Raw genomic sequence first — 21,624 nt, 5'->3', positions numbered from 1 at the left:
CATTACACCTGGGTTAAAGCTTTTAAAATTATTTATTTGCGCATTTTTAACTAAACACCTAGTTATTTTTCAAAATAGTCTCCTTGTTTATCATCTCAATCGTTTTCGAAAATTGCAAATCAATTAATTTTCTAGCACTTAAGTACTCTTTCCTAATAATGACCTTTATTCTAGGCCTTAAATGGGTATGAGAGCTGGCCATTCAGCTGCTTTTCTTCAACTTCTGTTCTCACATATGCGTGGTAAACTGGACCGGCAGAATAAATCGGAAGGCTATCGACAGGTGGGGCTACCACCACTAAGCAGGCCTTAGGCCTACTAGATGTAGAGACCGTAAATTGGACACATGACAGGGTTACCGGCTGTAGGGCGTTCAAATGAAGGCCAACGACGGCACTCGTAGATCAATTGAAACAATTTACTGCGAACGGATAGTAGGGATTCGCTATTTAGTAAGGCAACTCTTCTAGAAGACGGGAACTCCGATCACACGCTCTTCCAGGTTGGTTGTTGATCATTGGTTTGAAGGCCTATCTCGTTAAAAAAATTAATATATATATATAAGAATCTCCAATACTGAAGGTAGGAGCAGTAACAACTCTGAATGGCATCTACAGATCATTGTTCCACATAGTTGTACGAACCTATTTGCAATACGTAGGTAATGACTTACTTTCCTAAGTATGTGTCGATTAATAAGCGTGGACGGAATACGGTGAAAGTGGCATCAGGACCCAACTGGACCAATTACCACTAAAAATTACATCTACCGGTTATTTACTTGTAAGAGCGATATTACAAAAAACTGAAGGAGAGAATACTACTGTGGGAGGCAGGGTAAGTATGTTATTAGATCGAAATTCTTGCCAAGTGCGAAGAAAATTTCTTGAATCAAAATTAAAAACTGATAAAAAAAAATCCATTTCGATATAAAAGAGTCAGGCAGTACTTCTGTCATCCATTATAAATGTGTAAAAGACGAAAAAAAAAGTAAATATATTAAGCAGTGATCGCGCGAGATGCGAGATAGGGTACAAAAGGTTGGTTATGAGTTGATTTATTTAAAATACCTTTTTTGTTTTTGTTTTCAATGGTATTACAGATATAATTATAAAATGCATATGTACAAGTATTTAAAGGCACCTTTTCGATATGAAGATATCTTCTCCAGCAACATTTATGTACTAAAGTTCACAATAGACTTCAGCAATAAATACAAGTGTTTTTGAATTGGTGCAACCAGAAGGGACGAAGGCAAGAATATTGAGTACTGCACCTTGAGGTTATAAAGAAATGGAGAGTAATGCCCATGTGGTAACTGGTTTAGGATGTGTAGATGTTAAATGTATGTACATAAGTATGCGCATATTCAAATGGAATGTTGTGTCAAAATTTCAAAGCAATCGGTGAAGAAGTTTCGAAGAGTTAAGATTAACACACTAACATTTTCATTTTTATTTATATAGATATAGATAGATTTTACAAAATATAATAATAATGATTATTTTTTGACGCATCGGACAGCCAAGGCCATTATTGCCTCTAATTTCGTTCCTTCTCGAACATATTACCACTTTACTTGGGATGTCAGATGTTCCAAGTAACTATGTGCATCTGATGCTGAACCTTGGCCCAGCACGGATGAGTGGAGCTCCAGGTATCGAACAATGGTTCCATAAATCCCATCTTGAATCATTGCCCGTCGGTGTAACCTTTATCAGTTAGATAATGAATTTTTTAAGCATATAACTGTAATATATCACGTAATGTAGATTTTGTTTTCCTTTCTTGGTTAAAAGGTTGTTTTCTTTTGAGGGGAAGTACTATTATAAATATTCCTTCCCCTGTTAATAGTCCTTAAATTTAACTGGGTGTAGTACTCTATAAACAAATATTCCTACACCCCCTTCAATAGCCACATCTAGGACTAAATACAGTACAATTACTCATATAATCATTCCTTCTGAGTAATGCCTTCACGCTAATGAATACATTCACGCAAATAAATACAAACATGCTAATGAATACATACACGCTAAGAAATAAATTCACACTAATAAAATTCTTTCACTCTACATTTACACTGAGAGAGGAGTACTTGATATTCCTCTTCCCTTTAACTAAAACTACTTATTATTATTACATTTCAAAATAGTAGAGTTTTAATTAATATATAACAAATACTTGTGATTAACTATTAATTTAATTTCATAAATGCAAATGACTAACAAAAGTATGTTGCAATTTGATGTTTGGAAACCTGCGAACTCTTTCTCTCTCTCACTCTTTTGATCAATTGGAGAATGAAATCAGATGTGTAAATGATGATGCCGCTTCTGTTTTTAGTTGGGCAAAAGATAAAAATTTATCTTTTAATGCCGGTAAAATGAAGGCGATGGTGGTTGGTAGCTCTAGGTTTGTTAATGGCATCAATTTTAACAATATTTCTAGGATCAAAATTGGTAATATTGTTCTACCTGGATTCTGCTAAGTTTTTGGGGGTTACCTTCAATTTGGCATAATCATGTGGGTGATGTTGTCAATAGAATGAACAAAGCTTTGTTTTAACTGAAGTACCATAAAGAAATCTTGCCTGTATCATTAAGAAAGCAGTTGGTTTAAACACTCATCCTCCCGCATGTAGATTATTGCGTTCTTGTTTATTTGGACCTGACTTCGGAACTGAATACAAGGATACAAAGAGCTCTAAACTCGGGTGTTCGTTTCATTTTTGATGTCAGGAGAGATGAACATGTACTCCTTATTACCACCGGCTGAACTGGCTAAATGTTAAATACAGAAGGCAATATTTTTTAGGTGCCTTTATTTCTTTTCTGTTTAGAAATAGAGCGCCAGATTATCTGTATTCACTATTTAGTTGTAAAGAACAGTTGCACTTGAGAACTACTCGACAAGCGGATACAAAGTTGTACACGCCCACACCTAGGACTGCAACTTATCAAAATTCTTTTTATTTAAAAGCTTGCAAGTTATGGAACTCTCTTCCGATTGGTTTGCGTGCCAAGACAATTAAAATGATGTTTAAATGTTACTACATTTTAAACAACATTTATATGAACATCTCAAAAGTTATCTAAATCTGTAATTTGCAATTATAATAATAATAATTATTATTATTTTAATTATTTAAGGCGCGTCAACATCTAAGGTTATTGGCACCCGGAGCTTTTTTCAGGGCACTGTCGGCCTCCGGACAGTGTTCTCTCGTTACAGACAACACTGGTCCATCACCGGACAGTGTGCTGTAAGAAACTCCTAGGAAGAGAAAATCTAAGGGTCAGCAGCTGGATTCGAACCCGGGACCTCCGCGTGAGAGTCCAGTACGCTAACCGCATAGCTAATCCCCCCCCTATTATTATTATTATTATTATTATTATTACTTCTTTGTTCTAATTATTATTTTTATTTTGTCATTTTTTCCTCTGCTTATTATTACTACATAATATTAATTGTTATTATTATTAATTAATATTAATTAATATTGTTATTAATGTTATTATTATCATATAATTATTATATTGTTATTTAAACTGTAAGCAGTAGTCCAATTCTTTTCTTTTCTGTTAAAATTTTTATTTATTTATTTGTGTATAGATTTAAAAAAGTAACGAAATTTTAGTTTTCTTTTTTCTTTTTTTTTACTCTGTATATATTGCATATAATAATTTAGCAGCAACTCAGAGGAGAAATATTTGTTTTATTAATTTATGTGCTTCTTGTTGTCCTTAAGGGACTAATGTCCCAGGACATTAATAAACGTATACACACACACACACACACACACACATATATATATATATATATATATAATATATATATTTTATATATGTATATATACATGTATAAAATGACCTTCAAGGGAACGACTAGATCTTTTAGGTCGCAGTATATTTGAATTTACAGCCTCTCTACGGGCTACAATAAAGTAGTTTTTGTAAGTCAAATAATTAAAAATAAAATATTAATTGTGTTATTTTATCGACTAATCCATCAATAACGTAAGTCACGATGTCTCTAAGTTGTTTACTTTTACTTTTGTGTTTTTTTAAATTTTCTTAAATAAAGATAAAATTTAAGAATTAAAAATAAATGAATAAAATACAAATAAAAATGCTATATATACATATATTTAAAAAATATGTTTAAATACAGCTGTAATTTTTTTTTACAGTATTCAATTGTTAATTAAAATTTAAATTAAACAATAACGTTCTTAAAAATACATACCGACCCCGTCCCAAACTAAATATAACCTTAAGTAATTAATTTATAATTCATGTTATAACGGTAATTACAAATACGCGTGGCAGATTATTCAACGTTATGAGCCTAAGCATTAAAATTTAAGAATACAAAATTTGACCCTACCCTCTTGGAACTACTTAACATATATAAATACTTAATTTTTTAAACTAGTTACTATACTTATGTATATTTAAAAATATAAGTACAAAAATATATATATATGATTTTTTTGTTTTATTACTCATAATGTTCCAACGTCTTTAAATAATAAAATAAAATAATAAACAATTTGATGTAAGTGATAAGCAGGCCTGAAGTTAAACCATTGTGCCTATTATGTTGATAAATAAATAAATACAACGTATAACAAAACAACAATAACAATAACTTATATAAAATGTTAATTAATTTTTTTATATATATGTATATGTATATATACACAATTGGAACTTTTAGTGCTAGCAGACTACCTGAGTAACATAAAAATATATATTTTTTTTTTTTATTTTGCACAGCGCACAGTATTTATTTATTTGTTAAAAACTAGTTATTGTTTTCGATTTTACTAATCAGACGGAGGAAAGACGTTCAGTGAGAAGGCAACAGTAGCCTGTGTGACATTGTTGCTGGCTAGCACGGTGTACTGACCGACATCTGCCATCGTGCATGACAGTACCTTCAATACGTATTCAGTGCCCGCCTGCACGAACTGGTACTTCGTTGGATCCTCCCTCAGTGTGACGTCGTCCTTCTTCCAGGTTACTGCTCCAAAAAATCATGAAAATAATGAATTAATTAAGAATTTACTGGCTTATAGGAGTGAACCTGAATTGAATAGAGTCCCTAGGAAGTATGCAATAGCATCCACCATCTTAAACTTAAGATCACTTTTCTCTTGAAATGTTTCAGCAAGTTTCTTTAAACTTTCCAAAAAATAATAAGGGCTTAACCATTTTTATTTGAAACATTTACATCTCCCAACGTATTGTAACCGAATGCTACTCTCAACTGAAGGGTGACTTCAGTACAATGTACCATAATAGTCACTTACTTGTTCAAGGATATAGCATAACAATCAATACGGGCACCTCTAACACACTACATACCACTGAAATTACATAAATTAGGGACTGTAGAAGCAGTTGATGTGCACTCCATTCGTAGAGCATAGCTGGCCTATTCATTATGTGAATGTGCAACAGATGAATGTTGTGTGAGCGGGTTAGAAGTGAATATGAATGTTTGTACATAAATATTACAAATAAATTTAATAAAGTACCTCCATTGCTCTCAAGCAACGAGGTGGCAATTATACTGGATAAAAAACTGGAAGATAAAAAAAGTAATTATAATAAAGAAAGGGAGTAGCTAAGTGCTCAGTGTACGGATTCCCCAGTGGAGATCCCAGAAATCTAGCTGCAGGCCCTTAGATTTAGTTTCCTAAGAGCTCCTTAAAGCTCACAGTCCGGTGATGGACGTTGTCTGTAACGAGAGAATAGTAGACCAGAAGTGCACTAAAAACATTCCGGGTGCCAATGACCCCTCAGATGTTGACGGGCCTTAAAAAAAGAAAATTGTGCGAGACGAATACATTGCTGTGAAAGTCTTATAAAACTTATTAAATTTAAAATTACAGACGTTTCTCTGTTTAAGGGACTTAAAACTCAGGAAAAACATTTTCATTTTGAATAAATAGGAAATATTTTTTTATTCTCGATTTTTGTTTTAATGATGTTTTATCTTAAAAATAAATAAATAAATATATTTATATATATATAATTAAGCTCGTAATATAATTGACTTAAGCGCGTATGTATATAAAAGAGAACTTACCGTTTGTAAGTGAAGGGTCAACTGCGCATTTAAATTCTACACTTTCACCTTCCGTTACAGTTGCAGATTTAGGGAATGTATTAAACCCAGGACGTTTGTCATCCTTTGGTACTGCAACAATAATTATGTTATTAACCTGCCTTATTCAGAAATTCCTACGAATAAAATTATCATAGGTTTTCCTCGCAAATTAAGCAATAAATAAGAAAAATTAAATGTCTAAAACTGAAATATGCATGTCAAAAATCAGGTTTGCTTCATTTATTTTTCCAAAAATTAAAGGAAAATATCTATAAAATTTCTTTCAACAAGCTTAAATTGGTGTGCTTACATAAATAATGGCACTGAAAAGCAAAAAATAGGACCAGTTTTCCGTCATCCCGTACATTTCATTAGTGCAATATGTTTTTTTAACATTCTTAGATTAATTTTTAGGCCACAATAGGCCCTTTGGGACGCTGCAGTGCAAGCAAACCCTCGACATGTTTGCAAAGAACCTATTTTAATATTTGTATTTCATGGTTGTAGCACTTCAAATACCATTTCTGTAAATTTCCATTTTAATTTATTTCCCTTACTTTACTTGTCTCATAAGGAGATTAACCAGGTTTTTGATCATTACCGGTTCGGGATAGACTTTGCTCTTAATCACGAATGTCTTTGTCTCCTTGGTTTTGCCGAGCTATTATGAAAACCTAAATCGATATTTTAAAAAGTTTGAACGCAGACGTCCACCTCACGAATACTGAGTGTCTTTTTGTTCAAAGGCTCACTTAAAAAATATTTTTATTATAAATTAGTTCTTAATTGCTTGAGTAAAAAAAATTATAGTAAAAAGCTAGGGGTGGGGATAACCAATTCTTCAGGAATCTTGGCTTCCCTGCGTGTATTCCAGCCATACACATAACATCACGAAATTTGCAAGCCCTTTCACTTATACTATACATATAGGGTCCTGCGAAGTTAGCTGATGTGTGCCTTTCTAGTAGGGCGGCCCAAGGCCTACGCCACTGTGACCCCTTTGGATCTATGTTTTGGTCGTTGTGGTCGCCAAGTGGAACGCACCCTATGTCATTGCTTGATTTTAGCTTACCCACGATGACTCTCACCATGCACAAACACAACAAAACACTAACATTACTTTCTCGTCAGCATAACGATATGAAGTAACGCCTCCCGAAAAAAATTCTTGATGAAAAACTATATAATAACAGTATTGAACTCATTATTAAGAACATATTATTATCTTATGTAAATTCGTTTAGGTATCCCTTGGCTGAAAATGCATTAATGATAGCAATTTATCCAAGTAAGTAAACCCAAACACTACTGATAAAAAAACGAAGGAATTAACATTTTATTTATTCATTATTTACATAATTATCTCCGCATTATAATATAATAAATCCGAGCTTACAAAAAGTACGGTTAATGAGGTACAGAAACCTGCACGTGGCAGTCGTAAAGTAAAGAAAATTAGCCTTTTAGGATAGTTCAAAATCAAACAAAAACAGTCCCAACCTAGTATTTTTTTAAAGAATATATATAAGGTGTAACTCATACCTATCACATTTAACGTACAGCTACTAAATGATTCTCCATTATCATTGAAAGCTTCACATGTATAAGTTCCAGCATCTTCTGGGAATATTTCTGCTATTTTCAGTTGATATATGTTTGCTACATTTGAATATTCAAAATCTTTACTCGGTTTTATTTCTTTATTGTTGTGTAACCAAACAACATCGAATTTATTTGCACCTAATGAAAGAAAACTATAATTATATTTCATAAAATCTTAGCCAAATATAAAACATGCTAACTAGTGCATTAGTAATCCAGCGTGAAGTAAAACTATTTTCACTGAATTTTTAAATAACGTCACTGAATCACAGCAGTTTTTATAATTAATAAAAAACATTTATTAATTTATTTTGTTTTTATATTTGTTAAAAATGATGTTGACACATGCTCCATGTGTGTGTTACTGCTCAGATCAAAGATTTAAACTAATTAGATAATTATTCAAGTCACAATCTTAGATCTACTAAGATAGTAACAACTTCACTCCTGCTTTATTTTCTCTATCACTGCAAACATTTAAACGTCTTTCTCTTATTAAATTTTAATTGACAACTCTACTCTCTCTTCAGGTCATCCCAGGCAACAAGAGGTACATACGAGGGTAGTTTGAAAAGTCCGTGCAAAGTCAGAGAGATAGCACTACTGGCGCGTATCGAGGTTATGTTTAGTTAGTAGCATCTCTTGGAAGAACACACACCAAGTTTCAGCCAGATCGGTCTATTTCTTTGTGTTTGGCATTCGTTTGAATCGAGGAAGTCGAGTGATTTTCAAAAAATGGACGAAAAAGATTTTCGTGTGTTGATTAAACACTACTTTATGAAAGGCAAAACGCCTCAGGAGACTAAAGAGAAGCTTGATAAACATTATGGTGACTCTGCACCTTCGATTAGAACAGTTTATAAGTGGTTTCAAAATTTTCGGAGTGGCCATATGGGCACAAGTGACGCTGAACGTTCTGGACGCCCTGTTGAGGTTACTACTCCAGAAATCATTGATAAAATCCATGATATGGTGATGGATGACAGAAGAGTGAAGGTGCGTGAGATTGCTAGTGCTGTGGGCATCTCGAATGAACGGGTACATAATATTTTGCATCAACATTTGGACATGACAAAGCTATCCGCAAGATGGGTGCCGCGATTGCTCACGCGTTCTCGTACATGCAGCAGTATTACGAGATTTGTTATCCGAAAAAACAAAACTGTGTGGAGATTTCAGAATGCTTTAATTTGAAGCAAAACTCTTAGTTCCTCAGTGGTGAAGTTTTGATTTTATTTTTTAGCATTGGTTTAAAATGATGTCAATAATTATTATGTAATTGTAACTAGTTTAGTGTGGGGTGATTTTAAGGTTTAGTGTAGTTGAAGGGTTTGTTGCTAGAACATGAATTAAGGGAGGATGGTATAGTAGGAGTATCAATACGAGGTAAGAGAAGAAGTGTCTGGTGGGGGAAAGCGATAGCGTAATAATGTTATGTGAGTTTTCCCACTTTTCTGTAATTAACGTTCCCTCAGGGACCGACATTGACGGTCTTTTTAGAGGATTAAGAAATAGAAAAAAGGTCCAAGGAAAATGAAACAACCTTCCAGAACAAAAAGAATGTGCAAAAGGGGATTTTTCATTATTTCGTTTAAAAATATGTTTTCAGAAAAATTTATTTTTACGGTGAAGGAGAAATGGTCTTTCCTAGGCTCCCCTCTAAAGCGAGTTCTTTATGTTTTGTAGTTTTCATTATGTACAACATCTACTAAAAGATCAAATTTGTTGCCAAAAATACTCTAGGTTTAAGGTTTTCCCCCCACTTTTTCGAAAACAGCTGAAACATCTTTACAATTTATATATACACTAAGTACCAGTAGTTACCAGGAACTTTCTTTTTAGAGGAGTGCTAGGGATATGGTTACATATAACACATTGAAAGTTAGTGGTCCGCTTTCTATTGTTTATACGTTCTATGTTTATTTTATTGTATTATTTATTGGATGCATTAATTTTAACATATATAAGAAACCTCAATTATGATTATAAGAGTTGGGGAACAATTCAAGGGGCGTCAGTAAATAAAGTCAGAGCGTTATAGTAAAATTTTTCTATTTTATAAATTCAGACACCATTTTTTATTTATTTTTTAATTTTTTTAGAAGTCTGAACACTGGCGCTGACTTGGGAAATGACTATAGCAATAAATTCAGATTATCTTGTCGGCGTCGGATTGAAGTGTTGTCAAGTAATAACATTTTTGGTTGATTCTAACATATCTATTATAATTTTGTAACGAAGTTGACATGGGCAGAGAAGAAAGGCCTAGATTGTTCTGGGAGTTGAGCGACCGAAGTCTATAACGGTCCACCACTGTGTAAACAAAAGGCAGGCTTTACCTGGCCGGGGAAGAAAGGGCTACATTGTTCTAGGAGTTTAGTGACCGTAGCCTATAACGGTCCACCCCAACTTGGGTGGGGGCAGTATGTGTTTTCCTAGCTAATGAGTGGCAGGTGGGAGTGAGACAGACAGAGTTGGAGTGAGACAGACGGAGTCGGAGTGGGGCAGTGCCAGTTGGAGTGGGAGAGTCGCAGTTGGAGTTGCAGTCAGTCACGGTTGGAGTCTCGGTTGGAGAGAGTCAGAGTTGAGTCGGAGTTCGAGAGAGTCAGTGTTGCGGAGTGCTTCAGAGTTAGCAAGTTCGGCAGGAAGTCAGTTAGTGAGTAGAGCTTTGTTAGTGCAGCTGAGACAAGTGCAATTCAGTGAAGTGCGGGCCAGTAGTCAGTCGTGGAACAGTTTTGTGGTGTTACGTAGTGAGTAAGTAACAGTAAACTGTTGTGACTGTTGTAATTGGTAGAGGTAATGAATAGCAATAGTTGCTAGTAAATGTTAAAGTTAGTAAAGTTAATGTGTTAATAAATAGAATTACTACTTATAAGTTTAGCGAGTTTTATTATTTATCAAACCCTCATAAATTAAATTAACTAGAGGCAGTCACTAGTTGTAGTTAAAGTTTTTTTAGTAAAAGGACAAGAAAACTTTACAATATTATAAGAATTAATCTAAAAAACATCGGCTGAAAAGAAAATCTACTTAATTGAATGATATATTGGATGAACCGTTTGCTCTTGAAGATTTGAAAAATGTCCCAGCAGTTGTTAAAAATAATAAAGCTCCGGGCATATATCGGGTGCCCTACGATTTTTAAAAAAATGGTTCTGACCTATTTCTAAAGAAATTATTAAGAATATACAATGCTATTTAAGAGAGAGGTGAAGTTCCAAAGGATTTTAAACAGGGAATTATTTTCTCCTCCATAAAAAAAGATATTTAAATTTGGTGACCAACTATAGAGGTATTACTTTTGGAAATGATATAGGGAAAATATTTGCTGGTTTACTTCTAAATAAACTAACAAAATGGGTTGCTTAGAATAATATTTTAAGAGAGTTTCAGACTGGTTTTCGTCCGAGTTATTCTGCAGTGGATAATGTATTTAATTTTATTAGTTTAATCAAAATAAAATTGAATCAAAAGAGAAATAAAGTATTTGCATTTTTTTTAGATCTCCCCGCAGCTTTTGATACAATTGACCGTTACGCCATGGTATTTAAATTATATGAGTTGGGATTGTCCACAAGAATAGTGCGTATAATGCAAACTTTATATGATAGATCGGTTAGTGGTGTCTGGTGCAAAGAAGGAATTTCGGAATTTTAAGACTAATATGGGTTTGCGTCAGGGATGTTTGCTAAGTCCATTATTATTCGCCCTCTTCATTAATGATTTGGAGGATTACCTTCTGGATGGTCTTTTTTCAGGCAATACTCATATTAAATTGTTGGCATACGCTGATGATATTGTTTTGATTTCATCGGATATCTTTATAGAAATCCATCAACGCTTTCGAAATGTATTGTCAAAAATGGAATTTAAGACAATCTTGAAAAATCTAAAATTATGGTATTTAGGCAAGGAGGTAAACCAGCTAAATATGAAAAATGGTGGAACGGAAAAGAGAAAATTAAAGTCGTAAATAGATATAAATATTTGGAAATTTTGCTGACTCCTAGGCTGCGTTTTAAGAATCATCTCTCTTTGAAAGCTAAAGCGGGGCTCAATTCCAAATGGATGCACGTGATTCTAGATAGAAATGTAAACTTCACAAACATAAACAAACAAACATAAAGTGTTAATTCTGTTTCACGTGCTATTCTATGTTATCAGATATAGGGTGGTAACATGTACATTGAAGTGGAGAAACTACTGAGATTCTTCATAAAAAAAATATTACAGTTGCCTCAGCATGCGCCAACATATTTTATATGTGGAAACTAGTATTCGGCCCCTTCATCTGTTTACTTTAAAGGTGCACCACGATTACATAATTAAAACTTTAAAACTCCCTATAAACAGATATCCCAAAACATTGGCTCATAAAACCATAGAGAGTAATACTTATTGGTTAAATTATACAAAAGAAATGTTTGCCAAGTATAATATAAATATGGATTAAGATATAAGTGATTTTGGTAAATTAAATAAACAGTTTAAACTATTAAGGGAAAAGCTGCAAACAGAATTGAATAGTAAATTTGTTATGGCAGCCAGGAACACGATAAGATATCTATTGTATAAAGATTTAGAATATAATAGAAGCTATGTGTATGATGTGCCATTAGCTGATGTAATGTGGGTAGCTAAAGTAAGAGGAGAATTCTTGAATTTGAATGGTAAACCTTTTAGCAAATTTTAGCTGATATTTATGTCCTCTGTGCCACTTATGTGAAAGAAGACATTTATCATTTTGTAGCATCATGCCCAAAGTTAGCTGAAGTCAGAGATAAATGGTTTAATTACATTCAGTTAGAAGCTGACCAGTTTATTTCCTGGGTCAATGGAGATAATTGATACAGACTTATTGGCTACTGTAAAGATTGGTTATACATAATTTTGTAATGTAATTAATATTTAAATAATAATACTTTAATACTTATGCAATATTTAATGTTTTTAATTTAATTATGTAATAGCTTTCTCTTATGTTTAAGAAGATATTTTGTTCAATCATGTATTTCATTTAATTTCGTGGATGTAATTATAGAATTTGAAAGGTTTATTTCAAAAAAGTCATTTTTTATTTTTAATATTTTTTACCATTTTTGTTAAACTGTTTAGAATCCCAAGAATTCCTCGGACGGTCATTTGACCATGTAGTAGTCTAGTTCTGTATACGTAAATGTATAAATATATTGTAATTTACAAATAACGACAATAATCATTATTACTCAATTGAATGGTTTTTTGTTTCATTTTCCTACGATTTTCACTATTAACATACCTTCTTTCTTAACTTAATTTACTTAAAACGTGATTGCACTTATAGAAACCTATCACTTTTTTTTCAAATTCTTAAGATAAATGAAAGTTAAAAAAATTAGTAAATTAGAATGACGTAAATTGTTAAACAGCACAACCAATTGTAAACTAGGAAAATATTCTGTTAACAATAATTTCTGGCCATTTACCAATAATACGACAGGATAATGTGACAGGATCTCCATCATTTACTGTAGATGACTCAACATGACTAACAATTCGAGGTATTAAATTCTGCCCAAGTTGTTTGGAAGTTCCTTTTCCTTTCGTCATCGCTAAATAAAATAATAAAAACGTTATTAAATTTGTATTTATTACATTAATGAGATAAAATATATTTAAAGGGTTTGGAGTGTTTTTTTTCTATGGGCAATGTCTAGCTGTCAGATATGGATGGCTACTCAGCATTCTTGAATAAGGTATGTGTAGCTTTCGAGTTTGTGTAATCGAGGAAATCACGCTCTTAGATGCTGAGAGTCATATTGATTCAAGTTCGAGTTCAGTGTTTGTCCCAGACTTGGTATGTGTTCCTATTGTTGTTGCGAGTTTCCTTTGAATGTAAACTCCGATGATTCCAGATTGAAAGAGACTGTTCCGTTTGAAGCTCTAGCCTGCTGCAAAGAAAGATTTTTATTTTATGAGTGTTTTTACCTGTGATACTGCAATAGAAAATCTCAGTTTTCGAGCCATAATTATTGAAATCACGGTTGCAGCTGTGGCTGGGAGATTATAAATAGGTGAAAACTTTTTAGGGCAGTAAGTAATTTTTTTTTTTTTTATCTACGCCACCCGTAAGTCACGGCAGTTCTGCCATCCGACGTCGGGCTTCCCAGTACACTAATGTTTTTTTCCTGTAGATATCGTCCGATAAGATAAGACTTCTTATGTCCTCGATAGAAGGACACACGTCAAGGTGTTCGGAGGACATGTCTTCTCTTCCACACAGAGTGCAGGTCGGGTCCACCGCCAACCCAATGCGATATAGGTGGGCCTGCAAATAATCATGACCCATGAGCAGTCTGAAGCAGGCCACGCCGTCCCTTCTTGTCAGATTAGGTGGAACTCGTCCACCTGGTTCGACCAATACTTGCCACCGTTTTCCATCCGCTTTTGCTTTTTGTCTGCACTTCACTTCTGATCGAAGATCGGCAGCAGTTATCCTTTTAAAAGCGTGCATAGAGATCGGTTGCTCAGGTTGATCCATTTGCGCACCTCTTTTTGTCAATTCATCGGCTCTCTCGTTTCCAAGCAGCCCACAGTGTCCTGGAATCCATTGGAGCGCTATAGTCTTATTGCTTTTATTGGCAGCCTCAATCGCTGCTCTGTATTTCCCTATGACTGCTGACTCTGCATAGCTCGCTCCAGCTATAGCTAGAATCGCCGCACGCGAGTCAACAAAGACCACAATACGGCTCCAAGGACCCCACTTCACTTTATCAAGGGCTAATAGTATTCCGGCAAGCTCGCCATCATAATTAGTGGATACTTTCCCCACAGGTGCTGATATTTGAAAGGCTTCAGAGTACACACCGGCTCCCGCATTGTGTCTTGCTTCTAGGGCTGAACCGTCAGTGTAGACATGAAACCAATCGGGTGAAGGATATCGATTAATAATAGTTTCTAGACCTATTGCCTTTAGCTCCCACTCAGGCGTTATTCCTTTTTTAACAGCTCTAGTTAACTGAAGGTTACATTGTACCTGCGCTAATCTTAGGGTTTTTTTTGGGTATATAAATGCCTCTCGGTTTGTGCAGTCTAGCTGCAGGCGCTCCATTACTTCTTTAACGTTAGTTAAAAAAGTCTTTTGGCTCTTCAGTCTTGGTGTTGGTGTCTGATATTGAGACCAATAATCAGTGGGAGACCTTCGTACGCGCTCGTATAGGCTCAAGCACGCCATATCTCTTTTACTACCAAGGGGCTCAATCTCAGCTTGTAACTGCATGGCAGGATTGGTGTTGGGCCAGGGCCACCAGTTATTAACCTAAGAGCTTTATTTTGCGTCCTTTCAAGCTTTTCTAAGGCGGTGGATGAAGCCGTGGCAATTACCTCGCACCAATATTCCATAGCAGGGAGGACGTAGCTTTTATAAGCTAGTTTTAAAACGTCTTGGGAGCTTCCCCACTTTTTCCCCGCTGGTCTCTTCAGTAAATTTAATCGACTTTCTCCTTTCTCGACCTAATTCTGTATATGTGCACCCCAATTCAGCTTGGTATCCAGTTTTACACCAAGATACGTCGCTTTATCGGTTCGTGGTGTAGCTCATCGTTGTTAAATCGAAGTGATGTCGGGTGATATTTCGGGGATAGAGTAAAAAGTTGATACTCTGTTTTAGCCGTATTTACCTCCATTTCATTTGTCTCAGTCCATGTTTGCAGGCATGGTAGTAGAGGGGAAATGGCGGTTCTGGCACACCCAAAATGTGCACGTTTTTTGTGCAAGATGACCGCCATCCCCACTCCGCCCAACCCTACCACCACCCATCCTTAATGATTAATCATCGAATTGGACGAGGGTTTAAGCCACGCCCCATACCCCCTCATTATTGACTAATCATTGACACACCTAAAATGTGCAAGATGGCTGCCCTCCCAGGCAATCATCGATTTCCACGACATCACCTTTACCCCCACCCTTCCTAATCGACCAATCAGCGAATTCGACGACACCACCAACCCTACCCCATCCTTTAAAAATCTAACCCCCTTACCAAGAATGTTTTTTTTTTAATTTAAATTGCCCCCACTATCACAAAAATATTCAACTTAAATAAAAATGGATAACCTCACTTTAGGTAATAGAAAAATTTATTTACTTACCCCTTCACCAGGACTGCTTCCTCTGCTGATGCCGCGACCTACACTCACTGAAAATTAAACGCTAACTAACACTTGGGATATCCTACCAGCTAGCTTCTAGCATATCCCCCCACCACAATTACGTCACACTCTAACTAGCCAATAGAATTGCGTCATTCATTCCAAATGATTACCTATCTAGACATGCCTCTGTAGCAAGCCCCCCCTCCCTTCCACCGCTTTATATTTTCTGTTAATTCATACATGTGCCAACAGCTGTTTTTTAAATAGGAAAATGATTTACACTGCTAACTTAATCAACTGCGCATGTGTAAACTTCAGTTGTGTGAGATGTTATTACAGAAGGCAGTTGCAATATCGATTATTCTTATCGATTACCACATCGTTATATGTATTGCTTAATATCGATACAATCTATAAGTAATATAAAATTGTATACTCAAACTCATATGCGCTGCACTTATTAATATTTTGAAAAATTAAAGAAAATAAGAACTTAATTAAGAACTTGCAACCTTAACTAATCACCATATCTCTTATTATTTCACATTACCAACCAAAAAAACCTGTATGAACATGTCGTTACAGCCTGCTCAATAGGATGACTCGTATTATTTCTGTTTACCAACCAAAGAAACCAGAATGAACATGCCTGCTAAATAGGATGACTCATATTATTTCCGTTTTTATTTAATCGCTAATTTGCCTGTACATGCTCCAAGTCCGAACATAAAGCCATCACACTATCACATTTATCAACTTTGTTGTATAGGTAATAATATATTATACGCGTAAAAAGTAACAAAATTAAATGAATATAAAATAAACTATGAAAAATTTCGCCTATTAAAAGAGGGAAGTTTTTCTCTACGAACACAAATTCGGACCTGTACTGAATAGTACGTACAATTAGACTGTACCTAATTTGAAATTATAAGAGCTAAAAAACAACGAAAAGTGGAAAATGTGGGTATTTAGAAACATAAAAGAGTAAAACAGAGTGTGTAAGAGCACACAATTTCAGACGAATAATCTGTTGTTTAAAGTGGGAACTATAAGGGCCCAATTTCACAGCAAAACCATGACCCAAAAAAATTTCAACTCTCAATATCTTCTCAACTAATGAATCTGTACACAAGAAAACTATAGCATACTACTCAGTAAAACACAGTGTGTAAGAGCACACAATTTCATACGAATAATCTGTTGTTTACAGTAGGAATTCTAAGGGCCCAATTTCATAGCAAAACCATGACCCAAAAAAAATTCAACTCTCAATATCTTCTCAACTAGTGGATCTGTACTCAAGAATACTATAGCATACTATTCAGTAAAACAGAGTGTGTAAGAGCACACAATTTCATACGAATAATCTGTTGTTTACAGTGGGAATTATAAGGGCCCAATTTCACAGCAAAACCATGACCCGAAAAAATTTCAACTCTCAATATCTTCTCAACTAATGGATCTGTACTCAAGGAAAACTATAGCATACTACTCAGTAAAACAGAGTGTGTAAGAGCACACAATTTCATACGAATAATCTGTTGTTTACAGTGGGAATTATAAGGGCCCAATTTCACAGCAAAACCATGACCCGAAAAAATTTCAACTCTCAATATCTTCTCAACTAATGGATCTGTACTCAAGAAAACTATAGCATACTACTCAGTAAAACAGAGTGTGTAAGAGCACACAATTTCATACGAATAATCTGTTGTTTACAGTGGGAATTATAAGGGCCCAATTTCACAGCAAAACCATGACCCGAAAAAATTTCAACTCTCAATATCTTCTCAACTAATGGATCTGTACTCAAGAAAACTATAGCATACTACTCAGTAAAACAGAGTGTGTAAGAGCACACAATTTCATACGAATAATCTGTTGTTTGCAGTGGGAATTATAAGGGCCCAATTTCACAGCCAAACCATGACCCAAAAAAAATCAACTCTCAATATCTTCTCAACTAATGGATCTATACTCAAGATAACTATAGCATACTACTCAGTAAAATAGAGTGTGTATGAGCACAAAATTTCATACGAATAATCTGTTGTTTACAGTGGGAATTATAATTTTGTTTGGTTGGTAATTTTCTTCTTTAAAAAACAGCTGTTGGCACATGTATGAATTAACAGAAAATATAAAGCAGTTGATGGGAGGGGGGGCTTGCTACAGAGGCATGTCTAGATAGGTAATCATTTGGAATGAATGACGCAATTCTATTGGCTAGTTAGAGTGTGACGTAATTGTGGTGGGGGGATATGCTAGAAGCTAGCTGGTAGGATATCCCAAGTGTTAGTTAGCGTTTAATTTTCAGTGAGTGTAGGTCGCGGCATCAGTAGAGGAAGCAGTCAAGGTGAAGGGGGTAAGTAAATAAATTTTTCTATTACCTAAAGTGAGGTTATCCATTTTTATTTATGTTGAATATTTTTGTGATAGTGGGGGCAATTTAAATTAAAAAAAAAAACATTCTTGGTAAGGGGGTTAGATTTTTAAAAAAATAATTCCATGGTAAAACATAAGAGAACATTCAAAACTAGAGTAAGCGAGACTATGTCGTTTCCTGGTGAAGATGACGTAATATCCAACACGAAGGTTGTAAGATCGACTCCCACGTGAGAAAACCTTCCCATCGGTGGGTGAGGGGGTGGAGGTTAAAGAAGAGATCGTTCATAACTCGAGTATGCTACTGTAGCCGACTGGTGAAGATGACGTGTCTTCCAACACGAAGGTTGTAGGATCGAATCTCAGGTAAGAAATAAAAAAAAAATGCACCCTCCCGTCTATCAGTCGTCGAGGGGGTGGAGGAATGTTTTATTAGCTGGTATGTGGTCCGCCATCTTGAGTACTACAGGTGGTATGAAGCCCGCCATATTGACGTCATCAGCTAATACGAGGTCCGCCATCTTGTGTACTACAGCGGTTAAGCCATCTTGTAGGAGGATTGATAGGCCAATGAATATGACGTCTGAGAGGTGGGATAAAGGTAGGTGTCATGTAAGTAGGGCTGGGTGCGGGTGAAGGTGGTGTCGTTGAATTCGCCGATTAATTGATTAAGAGGGGGGAAAGGGACGTGGCTTAAAGCCCTCATCCAAGTTCCTGATTGGTCGATTAAGAAGGATGGGGTAGGGGTGGTGGTGTCGTCGAATTCGTTGATTGGTCGATTAGGATGGGGTGGAGGTAAAGGTGATGTCGTGGAAATCGATGATTGCCTGGGAGGGCAGCCATCTTGCACATTTTAGGTGTGTCGATGATTAGTCAATAATTAGATGGTAGAGGGCGTGGCTTAAACCCTCGTCCAATTCGATGATTAGTCAATAAGAAGGGGGCATGGCTTAAACCCTCGTCCAATTCGATGATTAATCAATAAGGATGGGTGGTGGTAGGGTTGGGCGGAGTGGGGATGGCGGCCATCTTGTACAAAAAAGGTGCACCTTTTTGGTGTGCCAGAACCGCCATTTCCCCTTTACTACCTTTAAACCACCAATCTTTTCCAACATCTGAGGCAGATCGTCAATCATGATATTAAACAGAGTGGGGCTCAGTACCAATCCTTGCGGCAAACCTTGCGTAACTTGCCGAAAACAGGATTCACAGTTTTGGTACTTAGTTCTAATAAATCTCTGAGCCAAGAAAGATGCTATCGTGGTGTAGAGTTTCCCTCCTATTTGCAAATTAAGAAGTTTTGCGAGCAGTTTTTTCCTCCATACACGGTCAAATGCATTTTTAAAGTCCACGAAGACTGCTAGGGTGTGCTGCTTTCTATGAAACCCATCTTTTACTTCTTGTGTAAAACGCACAACCTGTTCCATCGTGCTTCGATGACTTCGGAAACCAGCCTGCTTCTGGGACATTAGATTATATTTTTCAGCAGTAAGTCATGTACGCAGTCAATTGGTAAATCTAAAAGACTTAATGGCTTTGCTCAGAGGAGCATTGTGAAGCTCTTTTGAGTTTTTGGACATGCCAGGAGAGAAGACAAGATCGGACGAGAAGACAATGAAGAGATCCTCTCTACCGTTTTGTTAACCATCGGTTGCGTCTCAAAGCAATTTTGTGAAAAAATTTTAAATGAAACAATAAGGACATTGCAAAAACATTTTGCATTTTGAAACATTGCAAGAGTTTCAGTAGTTTTAACGATTGGGCGTACTTGGATGACCAACTTTTATATTTGTATTTTGATATGAAGAACAGTCCGTCCTGAATCTCTCAATTGAAATGAAGAAATTCAGGAACTTTCTTCGTCACTCTCATTTTCAGTGCCCTTCTTTCCATTTTACTACGTTTAGTGAGTTCGAGAGATATCTACTCTGATAGGAATACTCGAGTAAGATAAAGCTGAATGTTATCGCATGATATGAAATACTCTACTCGATTATATTAATGAATATTTTATTGTATATTTACGTTTAATCGTTAATTTGCACTCAGTCTTAGTAGTTCCAAGGGAATTGGTTGCCACACATAAGTAATGTCCTTCGTCTTCTGGAAACACTTCGTTAATACTTAGTGTAGCAATACCGTTTCTATATTTAAGGTCAATTACATCTGATGAGCTCAGCACCTGCAATATTATAAATTGAAAAGGCATTCTTCGTCGATTACCAGTCTTCAATCTCTCTGAAGACATATTTTAAATAGGTCATATATGTATAAATCTGATAAATTTACAACCACAGATAGTACCTTTGAATTCTTGGACCAAGTAATCTGTGGTTCTGGGTCGCCTTGCACATAACAGGTTAGAACAAGAGATTCTCCATCATTAATAGCTAAATCCTTAAGTCCTTGGGTAAACTTTGGTGGTGCCATAGATTCATCCGGTGGCACTGAAAGAAGGAAATTAAAAAGATTACTCAAAAATATTTTAATGGATATAGCATCTCTTCTGCTTTATCTATGCTTCATTCCATATCTGTCCTACTTCTTACTATATTTCATTTATATTATTGATTTCATGTGTACATGTTTATCAGCCGTTAAAACATTCTTTTAAGTAATGAGGCTTGGCCTCAGAAACTGAGGTTGGTCTGTAACTGACACGATCTGATCTTTTTCAAACATCACCGCAAAATCTCAAATACAGACATATTTTTGAGACCATTATAAAGTTAAATTTTTTTACAAAAACGTCGGTATATACAGTCGACTCTCGATAAATCGAAATCCAAGGGACTACAAGAAAAATTCGAATTATCGAGACTTCGAATTATCAAGAAGGGGGAAAAAAATTCGAATTATTAAGAGTTGTTATTATGTATATATGTATGTACATACGTATATTGAAAATACGTGTGAACTTACCTAAGTTTTAGACATATATAGCCTCAAGTAAAAAAGTAAAAATAATGAAAACGACAAAAAAGAACAAAAAAATTACATATGTATTAACATTTCAATAAATAATAATGTACATAATATGTATATTACATATGTATATGTATACATATTATGTACCTAATTAAAAAAAATGAAGAACAGTTTTTTGTTTCAATGTGGCTTGACTTAGTCAAGTGACTTAGAATTGTAGAAAGCGTTGATGGTAGAATATTGAAAGTTTTGGCGATATCTTTTTTTTTCGAACCACTTTTCACGGCCGCGATAATTTTTTTTTATCGGACACAGTAAGGGAGACGTACTTCCCATCGTGAAAAACTAAGAAAGAGAATTGAAAAGTTAAACTGGGCTGGAAGGAGGAAATCATTACGCAGGAAATGAACAATAAGCGGAAAATGAGAAGTAAACATTACTAGGGAAAATT

The 21,624-nt window shown here is 35.2% G+C and overlaps 1 protein-coding gene across 50 annotated transcripts in view; it reads right to left on the bottom strand.

Annotated features, from left to right (window-relative positions):
- Positions 1 to 4,666: 4,666 nt before the first annotated feature.
- bt (projectin protein bent) overlaps positions 4,667 to 21,624 on the bottom strand; it is a 227,451-nt gene continuing 210,493 nt past the window's right edge. For 49 of the 50 annotated variants that reach the window (XM_074134274.1, XM_074134273.1, XM_074134287.1 and 46 more), the window contains 6 exons: positions 20,550 to 20,692; positions 20,271 to 20,427; positions 13,188 to 13,313; positions 7,663 to 7,860; positions 6,100 to 6,210; positions 4,667 to 5,028 (listed from right to left, as the gene is read on the bottom strand). In XM_074134274.1, coding sequence (XP_073990375.1) covers positions 4,832 to 5,028; positions 6,100 to 6,210; positions 7,663 to 7,860; positions 13,188 to 13,313; positions 20,271 to 20,427; positions 20,550 to 20,692 — 932 coding nt within the window. In that variant the 3' untranslated portion in view covers positions 4,667 to 4,831. The remainder of the gene's footprint in view (positions 5,029 to 6,099; positions 6,211 to 7,662; positions 7,861 to 13,187; positions 13,314 to 20,270; positions 20,428 to 20,549; positions 20,693 to 21,624) is intronic. The other variant, XM_074134324.1, reaches the window with a different exon arrangement.

The sequence above is a fragment of the Rhodnius prolixus genome, unplaced genomic scaffold, assembly GCF_049639745.1.
Source record: "Rhodnius prolixus isolate KJV_2025 unplaced genomic scaffold, Rpr scaffold_16, whole genome shotgun sequence".
NCBI classification, from domain to species: domain Eukaryota; kingdom Metazoa; phylum Arthropoda; class Insecta; order Hemiptera; family Reduviidae; genus Rhodnius; species Rhodnius prolixus.
The sequence above is the reverse complement of the archived record's forward strand: the minus strand, read 5'-3'. Positions and strand labels throughout refer to the sequence as shown.